The sequence below is a fragment of the Muscardinus avellanarius genome (genome assembly GCF_963383645.1).
Source record: "Muscardinus avellanarius genome assembly, chromosome: 18".
Lineage (NCBI taxonomy): Eukaryota > Metazoa > Chordata > Mammalia > Rodentia > Gliridae > Muscardinus > Muscardinus avellanarius.
The window spans coordinates 1,928,601-1,956,178 of NC_137804.1; the positions used below are offsets into that span (position 1 = coordinate 1,928,601).

General features: G+C 39.2%; 1 protein-coding gene across 21 annotated transcripts in view; it reads left to right on the plus strand.

Moving 5' to 3' along the window:
• Positions 1 to 1,849: 1,849 nt before the first annotated feature.
• ARPP21 (cAMP regulated phosphoprotein 21) overlaps positions 1,850 to 27,578 on the plus strand; it is a gene marked incomplete at its 5' end in the record, with an annotated part of 116,003 nt that continues 90,274 nt past the window's right edge. For 12 of the 21 annotated variants that reach the window (XM_080714979.1, XM_080714990.1, XM_080714996.1 and 9 more), the window contains 8 exons: positions 1,850 to 1,978; positions 2,846 to 2,887; positions 3,671 to 3,760; positions 7,846 to 7,990; positions 9,738 to 9,816; positions 10,504 to 10,563; positions 11,293 to 11,433; positions 26,871 to 26,979. In XM_080714979.1, coding sequence (XP_080571105.1) covers positions 1,850 to 1,978; positions 2,846 to 2,887; positions 3,671 to 3,760; positions 7,846 to 7,990; positions 9,738 to 9,816; positions 10,504 to 10,563; positions 11,293 to 11,433; positions 26,871 to 26,979 — 795 coding nt within the window. The remainder of the gene's footprint in view (positions 1,979 to 2,845; positions 2,888 to 3,670; positions 3,761 to 7,845; positions 7,991 to 9,737; positions 9,817 to 10,503; positions 10,564 to 11,292; positions 11,434 to 26,870; positions 26,980 to 27,578) is intronic. The other 9 variants (XM_080714994.1, XM_080714982.1, XM_080714995.1 and 6 more) reach the window with 4 other exon arrangements.

Sequence of the window (27,578 nt, forward strand, 5' to 3'; positions counted from 1 at the left end):
GACGGCTCACCCGCCTTAACCACTGTGCACAGGATCAGTGTCAGGGACACGATTTGCTTTTAGTTTGGAGGATGGGAGCTCTAGTGTTCACCCCATTTTTTTTTCTTTTATTTGATATGCTCTGAAAAATCCAGTGAGAGTAACAGAAGTCCTTCCACCACCCCCCCCCCGCCCCAATACACACAAAGTGTTCTTTTTGGCACTGGGAAACAGAACTTTTAATTTTGTCAATCACACAGGCTGAAAGCCAGTTTAAAAAATATATATATATATATATATATATATATATATATATATATATATATGCAATCTTTCAACATGTGGTGGAATTACCCCCACCCCAATCTTAAAAGCGCTGACCATGCGTCACTCAGAGATTCAAACTGCGGTCCTTTAAGAAAACTTTTCCTTTTCCTTTTACATTCCCACAATCCTTTGCCTGGGTATTTTCCAAATACCGTGACTAGCCATCTGTTCTGTCATGGTAGAGCTGAGCAGATTTGCAATGAAAATTGCTGTGGAAGAGATTTTTCTCATGCTTTCTGTATCCAGTTTGGTGGAGGGGGAGTTACTGTATTAGTAAATGGTAATTAAAGAGTCTCAAAGAAATGTATTATAACATTGATTTTCTTCCAATAATAGTTGTCGTTGTAAAGGCAAAGAGTGGGACAGTCACTGCTTGGGAATACTGTGAAAGAACTAACTTTCTAGACTGTAGCCTTTCTCTCTCTCTCTCTCTCTCTCTCTCTCTCTCCTTTTTTATTCCCTCCTTCCTCTCTCTTCCTTCCTTCCTCTCTTCTTTCCTTTTTCCTTCCTTTTCCTTTTCTCTCTCCTTTTTTCTTCTACCATTCCATCCTTCCTTCATCCCTCTCTTTCTTTTGCCCTTTCTTCCTTCTTTCCTTTTTCCTCTTTTTCTTCCTTTCTTGGTCATCGCTTAGAAAATGAAAAGGAAATAAGGAGTAAATTCTTCGTAGGCTCACTTGGCAGCCCATCAGAAGGGGGAGTATTGGGGGTCTTCTGGAAACAGGGATGGAGAAACGAGAGTGGGCTCCAACCTGGCCAAGCCATTCCCAGCGTGTGGACAGCAGGCTGCTGTAGCCTGCAGTAGCAGAGCTCAGCCGGGCAGCTTCATTACAGCTGGCTGCCAACCACTTCTGTCCCCACGATCTTGCAGCACCAGCAATTGACGGGAGCTTGGGAGAGGGCTTATGCTTTTAATAATGTAGCTGTCAGTTTGAAGCCTGGAAATATTGACCCTGAAAGGTTTATTGCCAAAATCAGATCCCATGTTTATACTGAATTATTACCACTTCAGTTGAATTTTACCCCTCATAGAGTGTTCTGTATTTTTTTTTTCTGTACCTAGGGAATTGTGTCTATGTTTGAAACTTAAAAATTACTTTTTGAGGCATCTCAGAGAAGCTGCAGAACATCAATTTCCCCTTTTGACTCAGAAGCTGAGGGTCGTCTGCTCAGGAGCTCGAGACAGTTGTCATTTTCTCTATCTGCTTTCTGGTGGGGGGATTTTGCGTCTCCAGTTAAGACTGGTTGCTCCATCTTGATGGCCAGGTGTATTCATGGGTGTGCTCGGGTGTGCGTGGAGGGGTGTAGACGGGGCGGCTGCGTCTGCCTCTTGTGTATGCATTGGGTACTTAATCTCGTCTTATTCTCCTTTTTTGTATAAAACAGAGGGGAATGCCTGAGGTGCTCGTGTAACTTGAAGACGGGGGAGAGAAAATGAGCTGCCTCCAGAGAAGCAGTGAGCCCTTTACCTGCACTGACTTTGTGTTCTGATATCTTTGACTCTCCAGAGCACAGAACCTTGTTATTTTAATTTGTATCTGGGAGAATGTCTGAGCAAGGAGACCTGAGCCAGGCCATAGTGGAGGAAGGAAGGACCGAGCAGGACACAGCCGCTCCTGAGAATGGCATCGTTAAGTCAGAAAGTCTGGACGAAGAAGAGAAATTGGAACTCCAGGTGAGTCGGGAATGACCCTCATCTCCTCCTGCTCTGCCCTGTTCCTTCCCTCTAATTCTAGAATACTTTAAATATTTGTTTCTTTTAGGGGGGATTCTATTAGTTATTCCACTAAGATAAGAAACCTTTAACTCTGATTCTCCCCTGCCTCAATTATTTGTGACTGTGTTTTTCCTGACAGAACCCTGCTCTACAATGCCTTTGGAAGGGAAATCTCTCTAAGGAGTGTATTTGATTACTGAACTGGCACACAGCCACTTAGCCTCCCAGTACAAACTGCGAGACCACTCTGAGATATCTGTAGGGCCTTGCCAGAGGCAGCTTTAGGCTCTCTGAGTTTAAAAATGAACTTGCTAGTCGGTGGGAAGGTGAAGATTCAACTCGCAGCTAAGGAAAGTCAAGGAAGTGAGCTTTGCTGGGCTTCCCAGGCAAGATAAGGTTCAGTCTGATCATTAAACAGCTAAGACTGAGAGCCCTTGAGTGGGAAGGGAGGTTGGAAGTGACCGAAGGGCACGGAAGGTGTTAGGATTAAATACACCATGATTTGCAAGGGAGAGCGATTTGTCAGAAGGGATGCAGGGAATTTGTGAATGAGATGGAAGTACTGATTTTCTTTTAACGAAACTCCCAAAGTGGTAACTCTCTTTATATGCCAATATAAAACCAAGACAGATAACCACTTCATGGTCAAAATGCTTAAAATCTGGGATTTCTTTTCCTTTGAATTTGCTGTAAGGAGAGAGGATGCTAAGAGTTAAAAGGTTTGGGGGAGCTAGGGCAGGAGGAGTAATCCCCTTGTTGATCTCTCTTTCTCTCTCTCTCTCTGTTGTCAATTTACTGTGTGTTTTATTTGTTTCTAACATACAGAGGCGGCTGGCAGCCCAGAACCAAGAGAGAAGAAAATCCAAGGTAGGGTTCTTGAGATCCTCCATGGACCCAATACCGCCGATAGAAATGGTATATTTTACATGGGTTTTAACGGATTAGCCAGTAGCTCAGAGGGTCCTGTGCAGATTCTTTGGTGGGTCTTGGTTGGTGCTGTCTGCTTTTAATAGGATTGTTTCCTGCCCCTCTTGCTTGCTTGCTCCTATGCTTTTAAACGAGAGTATTTCCAGTTTGAACAACTGCAAATTAATAGTTAGATCCCTTACCTTCACACACTTGGAGAGTTGATGGTGCTTTATCAAATGGCCGCTTGTTTTGTTATTATTTAAAATGAAATTCAGAGTTGGCGCTGGGTCTCATCAACTGATCTCTGCCTTGAAATAAACAGGCACTGCTGTTTGGTGCTTGTCCTTCATTCCTTTAAGCATCTTCTCCATCACGTCCCTTCCAACACTGGTTTCAGGGGAAGTCAATCTTGTCAGCTTTTTTCCCCCTCCCAACATTTAATCAAGTGGTCGCAGTGTACTTTCCTCATTGTTTGCAATGAGGTGGGCGTCATTAGGTAAGGTCCAGCTGCTGGTATTATCCTCCACCTCATCCCCGTCAGCACAAAGGTCTAACACTTGGCCCCCATGCAGGTGATTCTGAGCCACAGACTTGAAGCTTGGTTTTGAAACTCTGATTTGGGAATATCCGGTGGATGTGGAGATGATCTGACAGCCTGAGAATGCTTTCTATTTGTTTTGTTTGTTTGTTTGTTTGTTTTCCCCTCCTTTTCCTCTTCTCCCGACCCCCTTCCTCCCCTAGTCAGGAGCAGGCAAAGGGAAACTGACTCGCAGCCTTGCTGTCTGTGAGGAGCCATCCGCCAGGCCAGGAGGCGAAAACCTGCAGGATCAGGTACATCCCCTTGTCCTTATCACAGACTGCATGAGTTGGCCTTGTGTTTGTGTGCACGACCACTGACTTAGCCTTCAGCAGCCTTCTGGGGGAGAAGAACATCATGGAAGAAAGAAATTGTTTTTCTGCTACCGTCTCTCTGTGTCTGAGACATCCCGAAAGAGTTTAAAAGCTTATTACAAGGTATCACGTTTGTTTTTTTTCCAGACGCTCTGAAAACTGCAAATGGAAAGGAATTCAAAAGAATTTAGATTAAAACTTAAATATAAAAAGTCAGCACCGTCGTGCTGAGTTTCCTCAAAGGCTCTCTCTTGATAAGACTGAACCAAATATGGCCCCAAGTATCCCGTCTCTGACCTTTCAGGAGACATTTACCTCTCAGCCCCCCTAAATGCACTTGCCTATAAGAAACACAACTGTTAGCTCATACGGACTTAAGGAATAGTGACTAAGGTGCACTGAACACTGGAGAGGTCCCATTACGGATTTTGGTGGAGGTTTCTCAATCTTACAAAAATGATCTGGAAATGAATCTGAATCAGTGTGATTAAGTTATTATTATTAATACATCTCTGCATATCCTTACCTTTATGTTCGCCCCTTACAGAAAGCTGATAGGGCTCTTAAAAAAAAAAAAAAAAAACGTAAATTTCCTCCCAGCTCTTCCCTGACCAAACGGAAAAATGTCATATCATATTTATTTTTGTTTGCCTTTGGGGTAGCACATTTGATTTTATTAAAAAAAAATGTCTTGCTGCTGAAATTTTGCTCATTTTCTAAGAGACTGAGAGCAGTAAGATTAAAAAAAAAAGGCATTGATTTATCTCACCCAGGGGAGGGGAGTTGATGGAGATATCATTTTTGGGGGTTTGGTTTGGTTTTTCTCTTTCTCTTTTCACGTTCTCAGAATACTCAAAATCCTCTTCATCGCTACAGACCGCATTCATTGAGAGCACTTTCTATAAAAGGACCAAAAAATAAATTCCTTCTAGAGACTTTTGTCCTAAGAGTATTTTTATTTCTAGCCTCGTTTTCTTAACATGCCTCCTGTCACAAGGCACGAGCAGGCTATCACTCAGTAGCCATTACTGTGTTTCATACATCCGCTTTCTTTGACTTGGGCTCTGAGAAGAGTGTGGCTTTTCTTCAGCATTTTATTTGTGCTATTTTTAATGGAGATGGAAGAGGGGGAAATCATGTGAATATCACGGCCTGTATTATTAAATGTTGATTGATGGCTGGTAATGTACTGCACACCATATACTGGGAGACTCGGCCGAATGACAGACCCTGGGAATAAGTAATGCCCCTGTTCCCCACACGCTCCTAAGGCCAGGCAGAGGAAAGCCTCAATAGACTCGATCTGCGTTTTGTTCTATTGGGCAAAACAGGAAGACAGTTTTTTTTTAAAAAAAGAGGTTCTTTTTTTTTTTTTTTTTTTGTCTTTTTGGAACGGGGTTTCGAACCCAGAGCGCCAAGAAGACACTTTTTAAGAGATCGTCTGTATCAAAGTGCCCATCCCAGACCTAAGTCTAATTTCTCCATGTAATTAGTGCAGAGAAATAAGATGCCAAAGGTGCTTTGGTCCTGCTGGTTTTAAGCTCAGAAAGCAAGATAAGCTTCGTAGGAGAGAATTAAAGCCTGCAAGCTTTTCTTTGGCTAGCTGTGGAGTGGCGAGGACAGGGGGCTGATAGAAAATAACCCAGACACATGTAGAAGCAAGTGGCCGTGCTAGATTTTTAGGGAGTAAAAAGCAGATCCTTGAGCTAATATGCAATGCCTTCATTAGATCTCACCCGCACTTGGGACATGTATGGACTGAACCCCAGAGACACATGGCAGAAGTATACGGTATATGGATTGTATCGCTTCCCCAATGTTTGTATATTGCCAGTTTTTGGAAAACTGCCTTCATTTTCCTGTGTGGGAAAACCTCTTGCTACCTGTATTACTTGACCTCAGACCCATACCTGATGGTTCAGTCTGTCCTTAAGTTAAAAGAGGTTTGCTTTTCTGATGTCATACTATTTACCGACCAGTGTATTACTGCAACTTGAATCATCCTTTTACTGTTGTTGGATATCAACTTATCCTGTACCAATGTATTTATTAACACTTGTATTTTATTATTGAGTCTATCAATAAAAATATTAAAAAATAACAGATTGTTTTTTACCAACTCTAAAGCACTTTTGTGTGTTCTTTCAACACCATAATGTGTATTTATGTATAGAAAGAAAACCAGCTCTTTTTTCTCTGAGTATAGTATTTGTCAACATGTGGCATCAGTTTGCACTTCTATTTATTTACTTTTTTTGGTAGCAAAATCCTTTAGCCTCTGCTCATGCATTTCTAATAAGTTTCTAAGCCTCTTTGACTTTAAATTCAAACTTAGAGAGGCTGGACGGTTAAATTGGTTTTGAAGAAGCAATGAGACCACTTTCATGGCCCGGATACTCACAGCCCCCCCCATCAAATCACAAATTTATTCTTCCCTATCACGGCTCTCAGCCATGTCTTCTTAGCCAGAAACATCCCAGTGTTTGCCTGATCACGTAGAAACATATCACAACCCTAGGATCCCTTCAAGCCTTTGCAGAGTAAGACATACATGACTCCAATCGCGTGATATAGTCAAATTAGCCAAAATTATACACTCACTTTTACATCTGTAGCATATGTCCCATCCCCACAATAAACATGTGGAAATCAGAAGACCCAGTTGGGATAAATACTTCTCATGAGAACCTGCTTTATTTCATCATCTATGTAATTTTACCCCCAATGGTAGCAATTTATTTTAGCCAGAAGTTCACGATAAATCTCCTCCCAACAAAAGAGATTTGGCTCCAGAGAAGTTTGGGTCTGTGGTCTTTAGATTAGCCAGATTTGCCAAGAACCATTATGAATCCCGGGTTAGAGACCCTGTGAGGAGGTACAGGCAACACTTTGTCACATGTAAAGCAAGCACTGGCTGAGTTTACTGTGAGAGACACTATTAGTCACTGGAGATATTTTTTTCTCCCACATCGTAAATTTTAATGTCATCGCTGAAGGAAAGCTTCCTTACCACGTGATCTCTTACATAAGAACTAGTGGCTAATCTGTCATGGTTTTAATCATAACAGAAGTTTTTTTTAAAAAAAAACTTGTAAAAAACATAATTTGGCTCATTCTTCTTCAAAGCAGTGAACACACTATCAAATAAATGCCTGCTATATAGTGAATTGATATAAAACGATCTGTTTTCCGCACAAAATAAATAAATATAAGAGGATATCAAGCTCCCAGACTGCAAGGGGTCAATCTTAGAAAGAGTCAGGAGAATCTTAAGTTTTGAAAAGGGCTAACAGATACTAAATTTAAAAAAATCAAGTACTGTTATATAATTTATGAAAAATAGAATTCTACCTGGTGTATTTTCTAGAAGGCAATGATTATTGTAAATAGAGATTATAATCGCTTATTAATGGAGTGTATAAACAATTATACTAATCCATACCTGGATTCCTGTAATCCTATAGTGTATTTCTTCATAGTAGAAAGCACTGTTCTAAATAGACTTTTTATAGTAAATTGGCTATCGGGGCTTTCTTTATGTCTGTTCAATCTGTAATTATCATTCATGAAATCTGTCTGTCTGTGTTTGTGCCAGTTTCTCCTTATAAGGAGCTATAAAAGAAGAACTACGGAAACCCTTTTTTTTTTTTTCTTAAACATGAGAGTGACTCTGATGTCAGCTTACTGATAAGGGAATTTTCCTAGGTAGTTAAAAATAAACCTGTAGAGAAAATAAGAGCTCCAATCTACAGGAATTTAACTTGGTTCAGGTTAATATTCATGAGGCAAAGTTTTAGTACTAGATGTTTCTTGTGACCTCACGTTGACTTCTGAAGTTCAGTTCACCTTAAAGGGCAATTATTTTTCTGACAGGTTTAATTTTTTTTTTTTTTTTTTTACCATTTAAGAAAAAGAAATCCACACCTGGCTTTCATTTTCCTGCACTTAATAACCTCGATTGAAAATGGAAACCAGACAGATATAATTCCATCGTGCCCTAAATTATTATATTTTCTCCCCAACAGGAATGGATTCATTTGAAGCTGTCCAGTTTCCCCAGCCTGCAAGAGGAGACTAAGCCTAGGAAGGATGACTCTGAAAAAGAAAGAGAAAAGGATAAAAACAAAGATAAAACCTCTGAAAAACCCAAGATCAGAATGTTATCAAAAGGTGAATGTGACTCAGCCTGGGAGCATCACGCATCTCAGATCACACACGCGCGTTTACCCCCCAACATGCTCTGCATATCATTTTATACGTGTAAGGGTGTGCATGTGCGTGTGTGTGTGTGTGTGTGTGTGTGTGTGTGTGTGTGTGCATGTAAAGATGTGAACTTGATTTTCTTTCTGTTCCTGGTCAATTCTTTGTGCAATTTGAGCGGCATTTTATTTTTTCTTATTTAGGATCACCTCTCTCCCTAGATTCTCGTTTGAATCAGTTTTCCATTATGAACTTGTACAAAGGAATAAATTCACATATGCTTTCAAATTCAGGTTCATTAGACCAATTAACTTGAAGTGGTGAACAGCAAAGATACCCAGTCGTATGCTCTGATTCTCCTGCTTATTTTGAAGGACAAATAGCAATTTGGATTGCCAAATTTTTATCCATACGTGGTAGAGTCTCCAAGGCACAGATGTGTATATCTATGGAACAACTGACTAATATTTTACCTGCCACAGATGTTTTGGGTTTCTGCACCCATATACCTCCACGGAATATTTTATTTAAAACTCCCTCTCAAGCCGGGCATGGTGGCTCGCGCTTGTAATCTCAGTACTTGGGAGGCTGAGAAAGGCGGATCTCAGGTTCAAAGCCAATCTTGACAACTTAGCAATGCTGTCACAACTTAATAAGACCCTGTTTCCAAATAAGAAATAAAAATAAAATAGGGCTGGAGGTCTAGCTCAGTGGTAGAATGCCTGTGGGTTCAATCCCCAGTGCCACCAAAATAATATCCCTCTCTCCTCTCTCTCTCTCTCCCTCTCTCTCCCCTCTCTCTTTCTCTCTCCTTCTCTCTCTTTGTCCTCTCTCTCTCTCTCTCTCTCTCTCTCTCTCTCTCTCTCTCTCTCTCCCTTCTCACATATACACACATACACTCTACATCAACAAATACTTTTCAGGGGGAAAAAAAAAACCAATAAAGTCAGTCTTTCTAAATCCACAAACCTACAATTCAGACATTTCAAACTGTCGCCAGACCTATCACTGTAGAAAGTCAAACTAAGTCAAGGTAAAATAAAGAGTGCTATAATAAAGAGCCACTCGGCAGACTTAAAAAAAAAATAACCGAGAAAGAAGCTGGCACAGACCACCCCAGGAATGACATATGCTCCTGGTCCCAGGCTCCAGAGCCGCATGTCAGTTTAGCATAGTGTTGACAAGAATAGAAAAGTCCGTATTTCTAAAGTGGTTCTAGAAATTACTCTTCAGGGTATAGAAACCCAGCCTCAGGGGATCTGAAAGATTTGGAAACAATTAATGCTCTCCTAGGTTTTGCACTGATTAATGGATAGTCTTGTAACAGAATTTTGTTTTTTAATCTTCTCTGGTTTTAAGGGAAAAGGTGTTCCATGAAACCTCCAACTGTTGAGCTTTTTCTGTGGGCTGGTGGCACCTGTCGTGCGAGTCAGCGCCCTGTGGATCTGCAGTTCCCTCCCCACCCCCACTCCACCCCAGACTGAGCCCGAGTCCCTTCTATGACATCTGGGTCTTTCCTCAGTGGGACTCTTTCCAATCCTCAAATCACATTTTCCTTCAGATGTTACCCTGCCAGGTTGCTAGCTTTGAAACAGGTATTTTCATGGCAATAGCTTCATCTAAAATGTACCTGAGCTCCGGAAAGGAGAAGGTTGGTGATCGCTTTTTCTCTGGCCTGTCTATCACTCCTCTCAACTCTGTCTGCTCTTTATTTCAGATTGCAGCCAAGAATATACAGATTCCACGGGCATAGACTTACACGAGTTTCTGATTAACACCTTAAAGAATAACTCCAGGTAAATTACTAAATAAGCCTCTTAGGCTTGGAAGGGTCAAACAGAATATGACGAAGTTACCAATCCGAACACTTCTAAGAAGGCAGAGGTGAAATGCAGATACCTTCCCATTAGTGAAGGAGGACTTCAACTCTCTCCTGCATTTTCTCTTTTCTGCCAGTGGTTTGCATGTTACATAGCTTTAATACCTGGATAGTTATCTAACAAACTACCATTGACCGGCTTTACTTCCAAGCTACAAGATGCTACTGATTAAAGAGAAAATAATAGAGAATGAAAATCATTGATGTTCAATACACCAATTATATTTCCATGCACTTCTAGACCAAACTATAGTCAGTCCTTGGACTTTGTTTTATTCCAGTTTACTGCAAATTTAAAATACCCATTGGTTTTGCTTTATGATACAAATACCTTGCCTGCTGCAATTAATACACTAAAATTATAAAATAGAGATACTGCAAAATATTTAACCAATGTGACCGACATAATCACGAACAGCGCGGAATAATATGGTTTAAAAAATGGTCAGCCTCTTCCAGAGAAGAGTTACATAGAAGTTTGAAACCACACACATAAAAATAATGTTTTTCATGCATTGGATCAACTGTTAGGTCCTTGGGGGAATGGAAAGTACATACAATTTCTCAATTTCTCAGTTTAACTTTTTTTTTTCTTTTCTTTCAGGGACAGGATGATACTCTTGAAAATGGAGCAGGAGATTATTGATTTCATTGGTGATAACAAGTATGTTCAGCTGCCCTTCTGGCTAATGTGACGATGTGTCTTAGTTTGGTATTTGGGTTAAATTATTTATTCTGGGGAGATTTAGGGATAGATAAAACATCATTTAAGACGGTTCTCAATTTGTTCAATGGGGATGTTATTGGAGTTTGGAGTCCTGTGCCGCTAGGAATTGCGGTTTAGACCATGTGTGCCTCTGCTTGTTAAATTCCTGACGACATGACGAGGAGCAGGGGGCACTGATTAGCGTGGAGGATCTGTACCAAGAAGCGACCCTTTCCATTTTTATTATAGTTTTTTAATGGGCTCCAGCTGGCTGCAGTCAGTTATGCCTGGAAATAATTGTGTCGCTTTCTGTGTGCACCGGGTAATGACACATCTCCAGATAGACATCTGCAATCACGCATTATATCGTATAATTTGTCCTCTGCCTGGCTCTACCGATAAGGTATCACGGACTGAAACAGAACACCTTCCAACAGACGTTAAGTTCTCCGTGGAACCAGAAATGCACAACTATGAAACAATGATCTTTATTGCAGCTTGATCAATAAATCCATAATAAGTGGGAAATTTGTCTGGGAATGAGGGCGCTAAGGGAAGCCAGAGATGTTAGTGGTTTGGATAGGGGAGAAGCAATTTTGTGTGTCTACCTAGTCTACCTGTAAGGGGACTCTGGACCAGAAATGATAATGCTGATTCTACCTCCTCTTTCTTGCGCCTCTCTTCCAGTAACCATTATAAAAAGTTCCCTCAGATGTCATCCTATCAGAGGATGCTAGTGCATCGGGTGGCTGCTTACTTCGGATTGGATCACAACGTGGATCAAACAGGAAAATCTGTTATCATCAACAAGACCAGCACCACCAGAATGTAAGCCCCAATCGCTACACTTATTTAAGCATTTCCTTTTTTCTCCCCTTCTTCTCATATGGGTTCATTTATAAGAGCACAGTAGAAAATTCAAAGCACATGCCATTTAAAGTGTGCAGTATTATTTATCTTTTGCTCTTATCAGCAGTGGTGTGTGTGGCATTTATCTGCAGATGATTATCTGAGGACCAGGAAAGTTTATAAAATGCAGGCAATAAAGACAATTTATTCCCCGATCTTTTACATAGCTTTGGAAACATCATTTTTCGGCTTTCTGTCAATACTCTGTGAAATTACATACAGAACTGTGGGAAATTTTATGTCAAGATATAACTCATCCCGAAAATAACAGATTTTTCACAAACTATAGCATGTGCAGGGTAATTGTCCTTTTCTTTCCCCTCCTCTGATTTGTAGACATCTCTTTTATTGCAGTTTCTAGAACAACAAAAAGCTCTGGATCTGGAGACAGAAATCCTGTCCCCAAAAACCAATCCTACCAACTGGTTGTGTGACTTGGCACAAGTAATTTAAAATCCACTATTTCCGTTTTTTTTGTTGTTTTTTTTTTGTTTTTTTACCTGTAAAATGAGAGTTTTCAGCAAGATGATCCCTAAAACATAAACTCTCAAAACAAGACTACAACTTGCTTTTATTTTTCCTCCTCAAAGTCATCACTTGCTTTCATCTAATATCTTTCCATGGTCCCACTGTGCCAGGCGAAGCCTAATAACGTGAATATCCATTTTCTTCAAAACTTGAAACTTCCTCTCTTGAACCCAGGAAACTTTTGAATACAGCACAAGGTGCATGTATAACAAAATAAAGAGTTTTACTCAAAAACCTGTCCCCAGTTCACACTGCCTTTTTTATAATTTCCTTGTCCACACTGTACTTGATAAACAATGTAAATCACATCCTAAAGATGTCAGGTTCGTGAGGGGAGCTTTTGTGCCAAGCAGAGGATTATGGGTAAAATACTCTTTTTGTTTCTCAGAAGCGGGGACAAGTGGGGTTGGAGACGAGGCTCTTGATCTACTCGAGGGTCCTTCTGTGTGCATCAGAGGCAGAGAGAGAATCAGGGGACAGAGTACAGACTGGGCGAGCTGGGACCAGGCATGGCTGTTATCTCAGGGACACAGAGCACTTCACTTCTCTGAGCTTCCAATTACTTCAGTATCTGCAGGACAGTTTGAAGTGGATGATGTTTAAGGGCTCTCGAAGCGTCAGAGTTATTGGGGTCCTGCGGTTGCATTCTTCTGTACTGGCAAAACACGTTTTAACAGTTGCCCGTTTTCCACTTTATCTGATGGTTGGCGCATGTGCCTCCCATTTCGAACAGTAGCGTCGGAAATTAAAGGTCACTCACGCTTCCATCCTGCCCCTCTTCTCTACCCATCAAGCACTCCTCCTTGTCTTTGTGGCTTTATAATTGCCGGTGTGTTTCACCTTCTTTCTGATTTCCCCTATGGTTTTCACATCTCATAATGCAGGACGCGCTGATTTCAAAACAGAACACAATTGGCCACTTGTAGAAAACAGGGAGAAACCCGTAAGTTATATAGATTAGACTTTGTAAGGTCATCGGTGCGACCCAAGAGACAAGAGACCCCAGACGCCGGTCCGTTTAGGGAAAGCTTATTGCAGGTGCGGTTAGCTGCCTGGCTGTCTCCAATTAGGGGGAAGTGAGAAACTCTTTATATCAGGGAGAACAAGGAAGGGGACAGTGAGTTAGCAGTTGGGAGAGCAAGGGAGGGGTAGTGCATGGCCCCGGGAACAGCCGGGCTCAGTTGTTCATAGGTGGTGGGGGGCTGGCATTGGTGGTCAGAGTTGGAATGTCTCCTTGTGACTCTTCTTATTTTTGGTAACTGCACCTTAGACTGGGTCAGACTGTCCTGTGTTAGCCATGCACAGCTGTGCTTGTAAGACCCTCTGAGCTGTAGTTGTGAAAACCACCGGGCCCCAGGTACCCTCTCACCTAAAAGTCTTGATACCCTTTCACCTGGTGGATATTAGATTTTTTTTTAAAATTTACACTGAGTTTAAAATCATATCGTCATGAATATTAGTATATATGTTTGTAGGATAGTATTTTCAAGAAAAGTAGGCATTGTATAAAGACTCTTGGTCAACTTTATTACCACTGAATCTCTTTGGTTCAGTATGGTTGCTACATGTAGCTATTTTTTTTAAATTGAATCAATTAAACCTAAAATTGAAACTTTAAAATCCAGCTTCTCCTTCAGGCTAGCCGCATTTCAAGTAAGCATACTGGACAGAGTAGATGGAGACCATTTTCAAGACTTTAGAAACTTCTATCGGTAAATTCTTTTCTCAGTCCTTGCATTTATTTCATGAATGTTCGCAGATACTACTGCCGGATAGAATTTGTCCTTTAATACTTTGGTTATCTGACAAATAGGCATCATATTATTAGATTTCTTCACTTCTAGAATAATAGTAACTTAAAAAAAAATGACTATTTACAAGTAGACCCCATATGATGGTCATACCTTCTGGGAGAGTAAAAAGCAGCCATTAAACATACAGTTGCAACCACAGGAATTCCAGAGCTCAGCTCAGTCCCTGCCTCCTTCCTCAGACCATCCTTTACTGAGCCTTCCACAAGTTAAATCAGGCCTAAATAAAAAAAAAAAAAAAAAAAAAAAACAGAAAATGTTAAGTCATGGTCTCTGAAGGTATTTCCTGAAGAGCTGAGTTTAGTACGTTCAATCCACAGCCGACAAGTCCAACCACTCTATCCCCACCACATTTCTGACGGTCTCTCATTTGAGTGGCTCTTAGGGGTAGGGGTGATGGTAGTTCAGAGATGACAGAGATCTCCCAGGATGGGAAGAGAAGATGAATTAAATGTTCATTTTCAAATAACAACAAGTTGCCATTTTCAGGAGCCAAATCACCTTTAGCAAAGAGAAATGATGACTTTTAGAACTTACGTTTTGATGTTGAAAGTCAATCTCTCTGCTCTCTGGAGTCGAAGTGAGAAATAGAGACTTTTATTCAGAATAATTTATTTATGACCTGGGTGTCTGGGGTAGTGTCGTTGTTGTTGTTATTATGTTGAGTTTTTGTTTGTTTGTTTGGGTTTTTGAGGGTTTGGTTTGAATCTCAAGTCATCTCATCAAGGCAATTAACAGGTGATGGTCATTGGGAACCATGTTATTTTAGACATCTTATTGGATTGAAATATTTTAATTGATTTTTTTAAAAAAGGACTGGAATGGGAACCCCTCAAATGGATTTCTGTGAGTCTTGAATGTGTGGAATAACTTTTCAATGTACATAGATTTGTGCTATTCCAGTGCAAATACGTGAAAATGAATATTTTAAATGGCATGGTGGCTAGGGGAAAATGCAAAAAAAAATTGAGTTGAGGATATAAAATCCACTAAAGATGGTGAAGGACAAAATTCTTTCATAACTATTTTTAATTTCTCTTCCTGGGTGACAGTTTGTTGGTATATAAGGTGCTCCTATGGAATAAATGTATAAATAATTATAGCTAGATCATATACATATTGAATGCAATTCATTTCCCAATATAATGCTTTCGTAGATTATAGGCAGTTCAAGTGATCATGGGGTGCGACTTGAAAATGTTTAGTTTGGCATGTGAAGAAACTAGCTTTACATGAAGTTTAAAATACATAGGTCATAATGACATAATGTATGAAGTCTGTGTGTGTGTGTGTGTGTGTGTGTGTTTTATTGACCTCTAGCATTTTTTTAATATAATTGACCATAATCCATTTGCCCTTCAAGATGGAATGAATGTATCTCAGGACATACTTCCCAGCTAGTTAAATGATATCTTCTCTTGCTTACAATAACATCACCATTATTTATTCCTTGCACTGAATATTTTACTTCTTGTTTCACGTATATTATTAAATTTAGCCCTGCAAATTAAATTTTAGTTACAGAAGAGCAGTGCTTAGCATGACTGGAATGACTTAGTATGACTATTCCACTGTGTCTAACACAAACAACAATTTTCTTAGATAATCTAGCTTTCTTAAAGGAAATCATCCCCAGAATATTGAGCAAAGTCTTCACGAAAAGTCCCTGGACTAGATGGGAATTCCAACTCGTTAAGCACTTTATTGTCTGATAAGAAGCAGTAATTGAAGGGCTGTCGTTTTTGTCAAGAACTTTTTAAAGATTGATTCGGTGATATCAGTAAATAATAGGGTTTTCCTACAACTTGGTAGTTTGTGCTAGATTTTCTATGCCTATTATATGTGTAAGAGGGTGCATTCGTTCAATTTAAGCCTTACTTCATTTCATGTCTTTTTTTTATTTCCTGAGAAAGAACAAGTCACATTTATCAATAATGTCAGTGCAGAGGAACCTATTCATTATGTTATTACAAAATCACTGCCACAAGACACCCAATTGTCTACCCTGGTGGCTTCATGAAAAAAAATCCATGGTTGTGTCAGTGAAGGGAGAATCAAGAAGACAAGACAGAAAGACCAAAAACAACTAAAATAAATCACTAGAGGTTTTGCATGAATACATTCATGGTGCTGGAGTGTTTCCTGAATTGCCTGTTGAGAAGAGAGACATCATGTTCTTGAAGTCTGGTAGTACAAACAGGCTCCACCAGACACTGGAAACATTTCCAGCAATGACATCTCAACAACAAATCTCTACCCTAACATCTAGACTTCAGTCTCTGATTAAACAAAAACTATAAGACAGAGTTTCCATCCTCCTGGATCTTAGACTCTGCCACAGGGCACTGACTTTTGAGCCTGGTGTCTTGCAACCTGAAAAATGTATTTCAACTCTTTTTGGGTGCATAGTAGGTGCCCAGCAACTGCCTAGGGAATGGCTGCATGATGGAAGACACACTCTATCAAATGTCCAGTAGAAAATACACAATGAATTTTATGGGGACTACTGGTCTACCTAGTTAATGGTTCAAGAAGGCAGTTATGAGGCCTTGGAGGAACACCAAGACTTAAACCAATATAGTGAGGAGGGGGACTCATTGAAAACTGAGGTATTGTGTAAAAATAATTTCGTGATAGTAATCTCTACATTTATTGAACACTTAAACTAAGAGTTGGACTTCCAGCATAGACATGTTTAGTTCTCACAGCCTTCTAATAAAGAGGATATTTTTAAACAAATCAATTTTCCAACCATATTGAAGAGAAAATTTAGTGAGGGAGAATGAGTGAACTGCCCCAAATTATACTGCTGCCAATGAGATCAAGATTCTAATTCTGATTATGGGTTGTTTTTTGTTTTGTTTTGTTTTGTTTTGTTTTGCCTCACCTCTGGTGGGCTTTATGATTCTATACTGAGGCAAATTTGGAGAGGTTGATCTTGCCAGGTCTCTTGACAGGTAACAGAAGACTGGGGAGAGGGGTGAAGATATCTCTGACAGCTTCAGGAGGACCTGAGTATTGAAGTATATGACATGAGGCTTTAGAAAGATGAATCTGGTCTTGACTAGTAGGATGTATTCAAGCAGGAATGACCAGAGGTATAAAAACTAGGCTGAGCATTACCATCATGGGGGGTTAGGGATCTCTTTAAGGATATACAGAGAGAGGAGAAAATAATGATTGTGTTCATGTGGGAGACAGCCCAAGAAGGAGCTGGTATCTGAATAAACCAAGGCAGAGAATGAGCAAATTCACCTTGCCTCTGTGGCAATGCAGGCTTCATGCTTCTCAGACCTCAGACCAGGGTAAGAACAGGTAAGCCTGAGGGACCTGCAGCCGCCAAGCACCTGTTTTAGCACATCAGTTGGGTCTTAATGGCTAGGAATGCCTCTCATTAGAATTTACTGCCTTCTTTTTTAAAAAAATGTTTTATTGGTGCATTATATTCATACATCATATTGGTGTAAAAAACTTGTGTGGACATACATGTACACATCACCCATTTAGCCCCTACCCAATTCCCACCCCGTTCCCTCCCCATCCCTCCTTCCCATGCTTGGATTAGTGGTTGACTTCAATATATTTAAGTACATTGTGTGTTTTAGAGAATTTCCTTCTTCCCTCCTCCCATCCCCTTGCTTAGGTCATCTTGTTTGCTCCTCTATAGGATTTCCTTTTTCATCTAATTAGAATTTACTGCCTTCTTCTTGAATTAACAAATGAAACCCTTGAGACAAGCCTCTCTACATTAGTGTGTGTATGAGAGTGTGTGTTTAGTCATTTTCCTTTGCCCATCCCCTTGTTTATGGCCATAAGTATGTTTCAATCTCTAGCTGCTTTTTTTCTTACTATAGGCATTCTTTATTAGCTGTCAAATCAGGTGGTGACACCCAGTGAGCTCCATGATACCTAGGTGCTTTCTAGTGCTAAAGTCACATTAGGACTAGAAATTATATTTTTTTTTTTGGTGGTACTGGGATTCCTGGAAGCCCTTCTATCTCCGGAGTACACTTCCAGACCTATTTTATATTTTTTTATTTGAAAACAAGGTCTCTTAAGCCAGCGAGGCTGGCTCCAAACCAGCGCAATCCTCCTGTCTCCGCCTCCCAAGTGCGGGGATTACAAGTGTGCGCCTCCACACCCGGCTAGAAATGATTTTTTTAATGTGTCTATTCTCTGTATTGTTACATTTTTGATATTTGGGATTGAGGCTAAAAATATGAATAGTGATTTGTTAAAATATTTACATGCCACAAATATGTCAGTCTTTTTTTTCCTTTTTACTGGAGATTGAACCTAGGGGCATTCTACTTCAGAGCTATACCTCCCGCCCTTTTTATTATATTTTTATTTGAAACAAGGTCTCTCTAAGTTGCTGATGGTCTCATTAGGTTGCGGAAGCTGGCTGAGAACCTGTGATTTTCCTGTCTCACCCTCCCAAGTACTGGGATTATAGGAGTGCACTATCATGTCCCACCCAACCTGTAGGTCTTTTTATATTAAAAGCTTTGCTTCTCTCTGTCATTGTCTCTTTTTGTCTGTCTTTTCTTCTGTCATCTATTTCTCTGATTTCAACTTTCTTTATATGTTTATCACAAAAAAGTTCATTGTCCCATTGAATCTTATTCTCTCACTTCTTTCCAGAGAAAGGATACTTATGTAGGCACACCATTTGGAATCTAGAAACGATCCACCTGAATAAAGTGTTTTCCAAAGGCCAAGATTAGCCACAGGCAATGAGGGACCCTGTGTGTCTGAGCCTCTGTGCACATGACGGAGGAACTATTTAACTTGTCCCAGCTAATTTTCACGTTAAAAGGTTGTCATCTCTTCAACATTTCTTTTCCTTTAGTCTTTCTCATCCGCCCACTCTCATTGCCTCAAATCCCCTACTCTTAAGAGCAAAGAAAAGAAATATCATATCCACTGAAGGAGAGAAGTAATAGGTTCCAAGAGCTGAGAAACAAGAATGGTGGCCCAAAGGCCTTGTTTGGGGGCTTTACCGTAAGAGTCGGGTGCTAAGGACACAACCTAGGGGCTCGGTAGAGGTTGGAGCATGGGTGCTTTTCCTGGACTGAGGAGTGGGAACAGTGACTGCAGTTTCTTCCAGACAAGATGGTTAACATCCAGGCATGGTGGTGCAGGCTTGTAATTCCAGTACTTGGGAGGTTGAGTTAGGACAATAGCAGGTTCCAAAGCAGTCTCAGCAAATAGTGAGACTCTCATCAATCTGGGGGGACCTTGTTTCAAAGTAAAATAAAATAGGGTTAGAGACATAGCTTGGAGGTAGAATGCCCTTGGGTTCCATTACCTGTCACAGGCACACACACACACACACACACACACACACACACACACACAATGATTAACTGAGCTATCTATTTAGTAAATCATAACAACAATGAAGCCTATTTTAGCCAAAAGTTTGTCTGTAGGACAAGCTAATGAAATACATTAATTAATATTGCTACAAATCCCTAATGGGGTAAAGAATTGCTCTGCTACGAAGCAGGGTCCTGGGACCTTCCACCTTCTAAGTAGGCAGACCCAGAGGACAGGCGTGAACTGCAGCACACCAAAGTCAAGGAACCTCTGCTGAGTTTCCCAGAGGCTTGGAGGCTTCAAATATGTACTGCTGGAGTTTGGCCCTGAGAAAGATATTTCACTCCCTGCAGGTGCCTGTGTTTCTGTCAAGGTAAAACATATTCAAAACAAAAGCTGCAGGCTCCCCCCGCCCCGCCGTTTCTGGTTCCTTTTCCTTTGTGTAGGGGTGTGAGTGGCACCATGAACCCACCAATCTGCATCCTGATTTTGGTGCTCACTTAATAACCCTCGAAGAAGACCAAACAGCAGTTCACTTAAGTGCCTCTCAGAAACCTAGGAGTGGCAGGTTGGCACGGTGTCATTTCTAGAGGTGGTAAATTTTTATACTGTGCACGTTTTATAGGAGTGGTGGTGAAAACCATCTGAATAGAAGCCAGAGATCAGAAACCTAAGATTCACATGGCCTCCAGGAAAGCCATGAAGTTTATTTACTGAACAACTAGTTCTTTTCTTGTTTAACCAACACACACAATGATGGCACACCTAGATGTGATATGATATTTGAATACATGTTTACATTGTTTAATAATCAATCTGATTAATCAACATGTTAACTACCTAAATTATTTATCGTGTGTGTGTGTGTGTGTGTGTGTGTGTGTGTGTCTGTGTGAAGACACCATTACACTTTAATTCTCGCTCTCAAAGTAAGGCTTATTTGTTAACATTAGTAAAAACGCTGGTTAAGCTCCATACCATTCCCTTCAAATATTATATTTTATCCATATTATTGTCCTCTGATACCTCAGATATTTTAAGCTTTTATTGGTGAGAGTGGTAAATCTTAGAAATATTTGTAAGAAAGAAAAATAGTTTGCTGTATTCATTTCCTTCCCCACTTCAAATTATTTATGGGTGTTTCCACGTGAATGTATAATTATCCAATCTTGGGCATGAAACACACATGTACCTTCTCTCACATAGTATCCTCAATAGAACTATTTTACAGAGAATTTTTATGGAGGAATGATGTATTTAAACATTGCATTTATTTGCTTGTACATTCATTTATTTTGTTCCCAACAGTCTAGGCAGATAAATCTAGACCATTTGTACAGTAGAGAACACTGAGATTCAAGCCTTTGTCATACCTAGTCCATTCACAGGAAGACCAAGATCAAAAGCCACTGTTCCAGCCACTCAGCCATGACCTTTCCTATGCTCAGCAAAGATCTAACATTAATCAGTCAATGCCCTTAATAATGGTAAGTGGCAAGAAGAAAAGTCAATCACTATTCATCCACTGATAGCCCTTGGTACAGCCATAAAATCCTGATTTGTATTTGATAATTTTTAAAATTCTACAGAGAACCAAATTAAACAATGTTAATACTAATGCCTTAGTAGTTAGGTAAATAATGGTGAAATTATAACATCCCGTGAAACCACTCTAGAATCACAAGACACACTGGATTAACAATTGTCTTGACCCACTTACAAGTGAGACAAAACCCAACTTTATGATCTTAAGCTATGCTGAATTTTTTACAAAAGTTATTTCTCACGTGTTCAGTACTGTGAGTGCTGTTTTAAACAGAAGAAGCCGGGCGTGGTGGCGCACCTTGGACTCCCCGCACTTGGGAGGCGGAGACAGGAGGATCGCGCTGGTTCGGAGCGGGGGCTTAAGAGACCTTAAGAGACTCTAAGGAGAGCTGATGTATATGCCTATGTGGTGGTGTGACCCAACCGTCTACAGTTCATGAGTATCCGAGCTCACAAACTAGGAAGATCCTATTCCAGGTCTTAACTGCATGCTCTTTCTTTTGCTATTTCAAACTGCGTATAGTACCCCTTTTCCTCATCGCTTTTATCTTCTCCAGCATCGTTATCATTGAGGGTTCTCTTTTAGAAAAAAGGGAGAAAAAGAGTTCTTCAGTTTGCGCACTATCATTTAGTTATCATCATAAGATTATCATTAGCGAATACACATTTCTGTGCAAATAGATCAAGAAAGACTTAGTATTAGAGAATGATTTTGCAGGAAGGTAGAAGTTTATGTATACAAGAAGCTTTTAATATAAGCCAATACTGGAAACAGGGAGAAAAATTAAACCTGATATTTTGTAAGGCAGCAGGACAAGAGAGAGATTAAGACTTGGCTTGGCAAAACAAAGGATCTAAATGCCCATTTTAGCTGATTGTGAAATAATACATGCAATGAAAGAACAGTGTCTAAGTATTCATAAATAAGAATACTTTAATTGTCCATAATCCAGTGATTAGATATAAGTCACTATTAAGTTGCTGAATTGCTTTTCATCCTTCTGAGATAATAGCTTTCATTATTTTGTTGCTTTAAAATAATACTCATTTATTATGATAATCTCCAAAATATAAAAGGTTAGAAGTAAAGTTGCCTATTATCTCACTGTCCAGGAATATCTACTGCTAACATTATTCTAATTATACTTTATCATTTTCACACCAATATGATGAAGGTGTATCTATGGTTTGGCAAAGTATTTTATATGCTTATCAATATTACTGGATATGACTTTATAAAAATGCATACTGTATTTTACATACCTTAAATTACTAGTGCACTCTAAAGTTCACTGTTTGCTGCTATGGACAATGGAATTCCGTATTCATTCATTACTATTTTCTTTTTAATTCATTCTTGGAATCATTTTGCCAAGGCAAATAGGCGTTTTTATGGCCATGAATGCACCTAGTCAAATAGTTTCCCACAGACAGTGACCGTCTCAGAGATGTCTTGTAGACCTCTGTTGTCTTCGGTTGTTCTCCTTAATGTCTTCCAGGAACAGTCTTAGGTTAAAGGAGACTCAAGAAGTGTTTGTTAGTCTATACGTCTCCACTCATCTTTCCAGTGCACACTATAGAGATAGAGAAGAATAAAGTGAGTTTTGCAAAGGAGGGCAAAATTGGGAACATGAGTTTGAAGGATGCTAATAAAAGAAGCCACACACTTAGCACTTCCTAGATTAGAATTGCAAGATATGGTCTCACTTAAAAGAGAATGAAGTGGTAAAACATGACAAGCTATTAACGAAAATTGTGAAATACACCTATTTAAGAAGAAGAACATAGGACTTTTCTTTTTGTTCAATAAAAGGTACCCAAATCATAAATATTTTAATTCAAACTCTCAAAGTATTGAGAGAATAATCTCTCTTAGTTTTCTCTTATATTTCTTACAATGAAAATACTTTTGCTAAGTGTCTTATACCATCACAATATTTTATCCTGTTGTGCAAAGAAACCTTTTTTAGTTGAAATACTTAATGCATGTTGATGACCATCTTTCAGGGCTCACAGTGAAATCCCAAGACTACGATTTGCAATTCTCCGTATTTAGAAAAATTAAATTCTTCATATATGTCAGGGAGAAGGAATGAATCGATCTTAACTATCTGAAGGAAAAGAAATAAATTTGGTCTCAAGGATCTAGGAGCGATGGTAAACTATTGAAAATACTTCAGGATTAAAAAGAAGATTTCAAATAATAATGAGCATTCATCTATTTCTGGCTTCAAGGGGAAATAAATCTAACTAAAATTGGAATTGATTGATTAGAAGATGGAGTTTGATTCTCCTCACCAGCCACTGCTTCTCAGCTCACGAGCTGTGTCTAATTAAAGAGCAACGGGGGTTAAACTCTAAATTTTCAGTTTTTATTTGGGGTGCCAAGAAATGAACTGGAAATACAAGTTCAACTCACACTAACAGTGCATTTCAAAATAGATATGTGCTTGCTACAAATTGTAGGAAAAACTTAATTTTACCTTGAGAAGAGGAAACTATTTTTCATCTAAAATGACCATTACATTTATTTTCTGTGATTTTTGGTGACGATACAGGGAAAGCTAGAAATAATAATTCATGGGCTCAAATGAACCAGGAAAAGCAAAAGCAGGATTGTATGCTACACAGTCAGGAGATATGAAGCAAAGTGGAAGCATTATCAATTTAATAATAAATACTGCGATGTTTTGTAGCATTGAAAATTTGTTCTTAGAGTTCTGTTCCCACATTAATTCATTAAAAGTAGTTCATTACCATTTTAAATAAAGGCCCAAATGCATTTACTTTAGTTTCATTCATTTTATAGCTTAGAAATAATATTACTATGGTGTTAAATTAGTTGTAAAAAGGGATTTTTAAAAGCTATTATATAATGGCACATTACCGGTAATTTTTAGTTTAATCACTGCAATACTTCAGCTGTATACCTTACTTTGCTTGAGCTGAAATGGAAAATTGCTCTTTAGCTCTGGAGATATAAATGGCTTCCTGTAAGACCAAATTGGAAAAAAAAAAAAAAAAAAGCTTCTTGGCTTACTTACTTCTTTTCAAGCAAACTGAAAACAGTCACTTCATTTTATTTACATACTAAAACAAAACAAACAAAAACATGATGAGTCTGGTGTGGTGGTGATGCCTATAATTCCAGTTCTTGGGAGGCTGAGACAGGAGAATCCCAGGTTTTAGGACAGCTCCAGCAAGTAGTGAGATTCTCATCAACCTAGTGAGATCCTATTTCAAAATAAATGTAAAATAGGGCTGGGAGAATGTCCCTGGGTTCCATTTCTAGTACCAAAAAAAAAAAAAAAAAAGAAGGAAATATCACGATGGGATTCATATTTCAACCATTTTGAACATTTTTAAATATGATATTTTAAAAGTACTTATTGAAATTGTACACTGTATATTTTTATCAGCATGAAAAATATTCTTGCTCTAAATATCTACATTTTTTACTAGAACAGGACTTTGGATTACTTTTTGTTTGGGGGACTGACACATATTTTGTAAATATACCCTGCTAAGAAAAGTAAATAGCACTGTTAAAAAAGAAATGAGATTTCAAAAATAAAATTTAAATAGCTCTGTTATTTTTTTTTAATTAAGATATTCCAAAACCAGGAGGGTTAAACTGATTATTTCTATCTCTCTTCCTTCCCTGAGGATAGATACTTCCCTGGGTATCTATCCCCAGATTTTAAATATATCAATATATATATGAAACATAACTCATGTCGGTTAATGTGAAACGTAAGTTCAATTTTCAAAGATCTTCTTGATGTTCTGATTTTGAATTTATGCTTCTGCTGGCCAAACTTTCTCTTGTTCTATTTAGTAATTACAGAGTTTATAATCTCTTAGCTTATTCAGTGACTCTTTTAATCTATCTCTGAATTTAGTGATTTATAAACAGCAGTGTTAGATTTTTATTCATTCTTACATTGATTAATTCACCCATTCATCTGAATGTTTCCCATAGGCCCTGCCTGGAGTAGGGTACCAAAGTCTGAGCCCTTCAAAAACAAAGGTCTTACCCACATGAGACTTATATTCTCATTCTACTTATATCCTGAAATCTCATGCTAATGCTTTGTCATCTTATGCAAGAATTTAGTCTAAAATAAATTCACCTATTCATGAATCAAAAAAGTCTGCATTTCCAGACCATTTTATCTATATACACAGCAATAGACTGGTAAAACAAATACAAATATATATATATATATATATATATATATATATATATATATATATATATGTAAATTTAGGCAAATTATTTCATTTACTGGAGCTTATCGGACTACAGAGCCTAGGGATATTAAAAGATACCTAATTAACATTGATACAATCAACATATTCATTTAAGTCAACATCCTAATTTCATTTGCTATGAAAAAAAGTAACAACATTCAAGTATTGGTTGAAGATGGTGGAAGGCTAAAACAACTTCTGGAGGGCTGTAATATTTTACAGTAGCCTACTACTATACTTGATGATAAGTCTTTACAGGATAAAAACTTGAACTATATTCTGAGTATTCTACAACTAAATACGTCTTTTCTTTCCATTAAATGGCTTCTTCGCTGTGAAGTGCCATTTCATTAATTCCTTCTACTCTGATCTTTAAAAGTCCTCTTTGCTCTTCCACAAATGTGATGTGTCCCACTGTGTTACGTTTTTTGGTTTGGCGGGAAATGTTAACTCTGATCACCACAATGCCTCGAGGTGGGCTTTTGTTCCGTTGGGTGAGGTTTGGTCTGGCACACTGCGCACTGGATAATCCATGCCTGAAATGAGACCAGAGGTGACCAGGCTACTGGATGCCTGTGGCTTAGTGGGCCAAGCTGTAACCGTGGAGTCAGAACAGCCACTGAGAGATGGTTCCCTCATCTTTAAGAAAGGCACACACTATTTGCTTCTACTGCGTTAGACTTTTACTGTACACAGTGAAGAAGGGAATGGTGCCACTGTGCAAAGATTATACTCAGTTCTCAAATCTAGAAGTGGTATGGTCCCTGCTTCCTGCTATTGCCCGCTCATTGGTATTATTATAATTTCTGCAATTAAGGAAAGAATGCTTTTCATTGGGGTTTGAATGATGTACTTCAGCTACTCTTGTTGTCCAGATGTCATCTAGTTATTTTGGAGATGGTGGCAAATGGTGAGATTTTCTTAATTACTGGTCACCCACCTTAAATAACAGGCAAGCTGAAGTGGCCTCCTAGTGACTGATGACCTAAGGAACCCAGCAGGGACTGGAAAAAAAAAAAAAAAAAAACCAAGCGTCAATGATAATACATCAGCGATGACGGACACACTCTGATGAGAGTCATAAATTACAACTGCTTCTAAACCAGGGACAGATATTTTAGCATTTCCTCTGTGGGTGAAACCAAGCCCAGGTTCTGTGGGGTACAGTGAGAACTGTGGGAAATGAACAAAGAAGTCGAGCCCTTTTCTTTAATAACACCAAATAATTAAGAGAACCTAAAAAAAAAAAATCAATTGCTTAATTGATTGTGTGTAACTGCTTGGAGCATTTCACCATAGTAATCAGCCATTAAGTTGTTTCAACTAAGTATCTTGTTTCCTCAATTACGGAACTGATTTACAAATGGGGTCAAGCATGGCAGAGTCTAGTGCAGCCAGGATTCCAGAGCGTCCGTCATTGGAGAAAGACGGGCATCATCTGTAAATAAATGAACCTTAGTTGCTGCAGATTCGGATGGTGGGAGATAAGTCTCCAAGTTTCCTGACAGTATTACCAAATTCTAAACATGTATATATTTTGAGAAGATGAGTGGAACTTCATTTGAACTTAGAAGTAATAGAGGTTAAAAAAATTACAGGAAATATTTATATGTGTAGGCTTTATAATTTTTTTTAAAAAAATCCATCCACGGTGACCAGCCTACAGCCAACAGGATTCTGAATATAAAACAACAAAAAGTGTTCTAACAACTTCTGTGAAGTGACATAGTATTACCTACCTGTGTATGGCCAGCACCTCTAATATCGGAACCACTTGTAGATTTTTTTTTCAAGTTAAATTGCCACTGTGGAAAAAAAAAAAAAAAAACACTAAGAAATAACTTTAAACAGGAAAAAAAAAAAAACTTTTTTATTGATGTTTTACTTTGCTGGCAGACCAGAGCAAAGGTTTTGTGAACATTTAAAAGATGAAAAAGGTGAAGAATCCCAGAAGCGGTTTATCTTGAAGCGAGATAACTCTAGTATTGATAAAGAAGACAATCAGGTTGGTTCTCAAGTTTGAGAGTGGCTGACGTTGTTGTTTTTGAAGGTGGGCTGACTGATGTTCTTGTCATTCCTCTCGTCTTCCTTCCCTCTCTCCCAGCCCTGCCTCTGCCTCTGATACTGCTGTCCCTGCCTCCCCTGGCCTCTCCCTTTTTGGCATTTGATGGGTAGCCCCCACTGTGTCCTGGTTGCTTAGCAATGGCTCTGTGTCGGGCTGCATGGTGCTGCTTGGTGCGCAGTTGCCGCTGCATGTGTGGGGGGTCGGGGGTGCCGCCGGCTCTGAGCTGCGGGGAAAAGCTTTGTCAGTGGCATTTCCTGATGTCTGTGTAACTATGGCAAGTCGTTCCACTCCTTACAGCTTTATCCTTCAGTTGTGCACACATTGAGCTGGATTATCAATACGGACCGCTGATCAGATCAACCGGTGTAGCCGGAAAGAACAAACCTTGTTATGGTGAGGACAGGTGGATTTTGCAAATATCCTAAACTAAGTCTTCACAGGAGAGAATCGAGTTCGTGTTCTAGTCTCCCGCCCCTTTCTCCTGCCCATGGTCTATGGTCCACGTGAAACCGTCTGCTCGTTTTTTGGTTTTTGTTTTG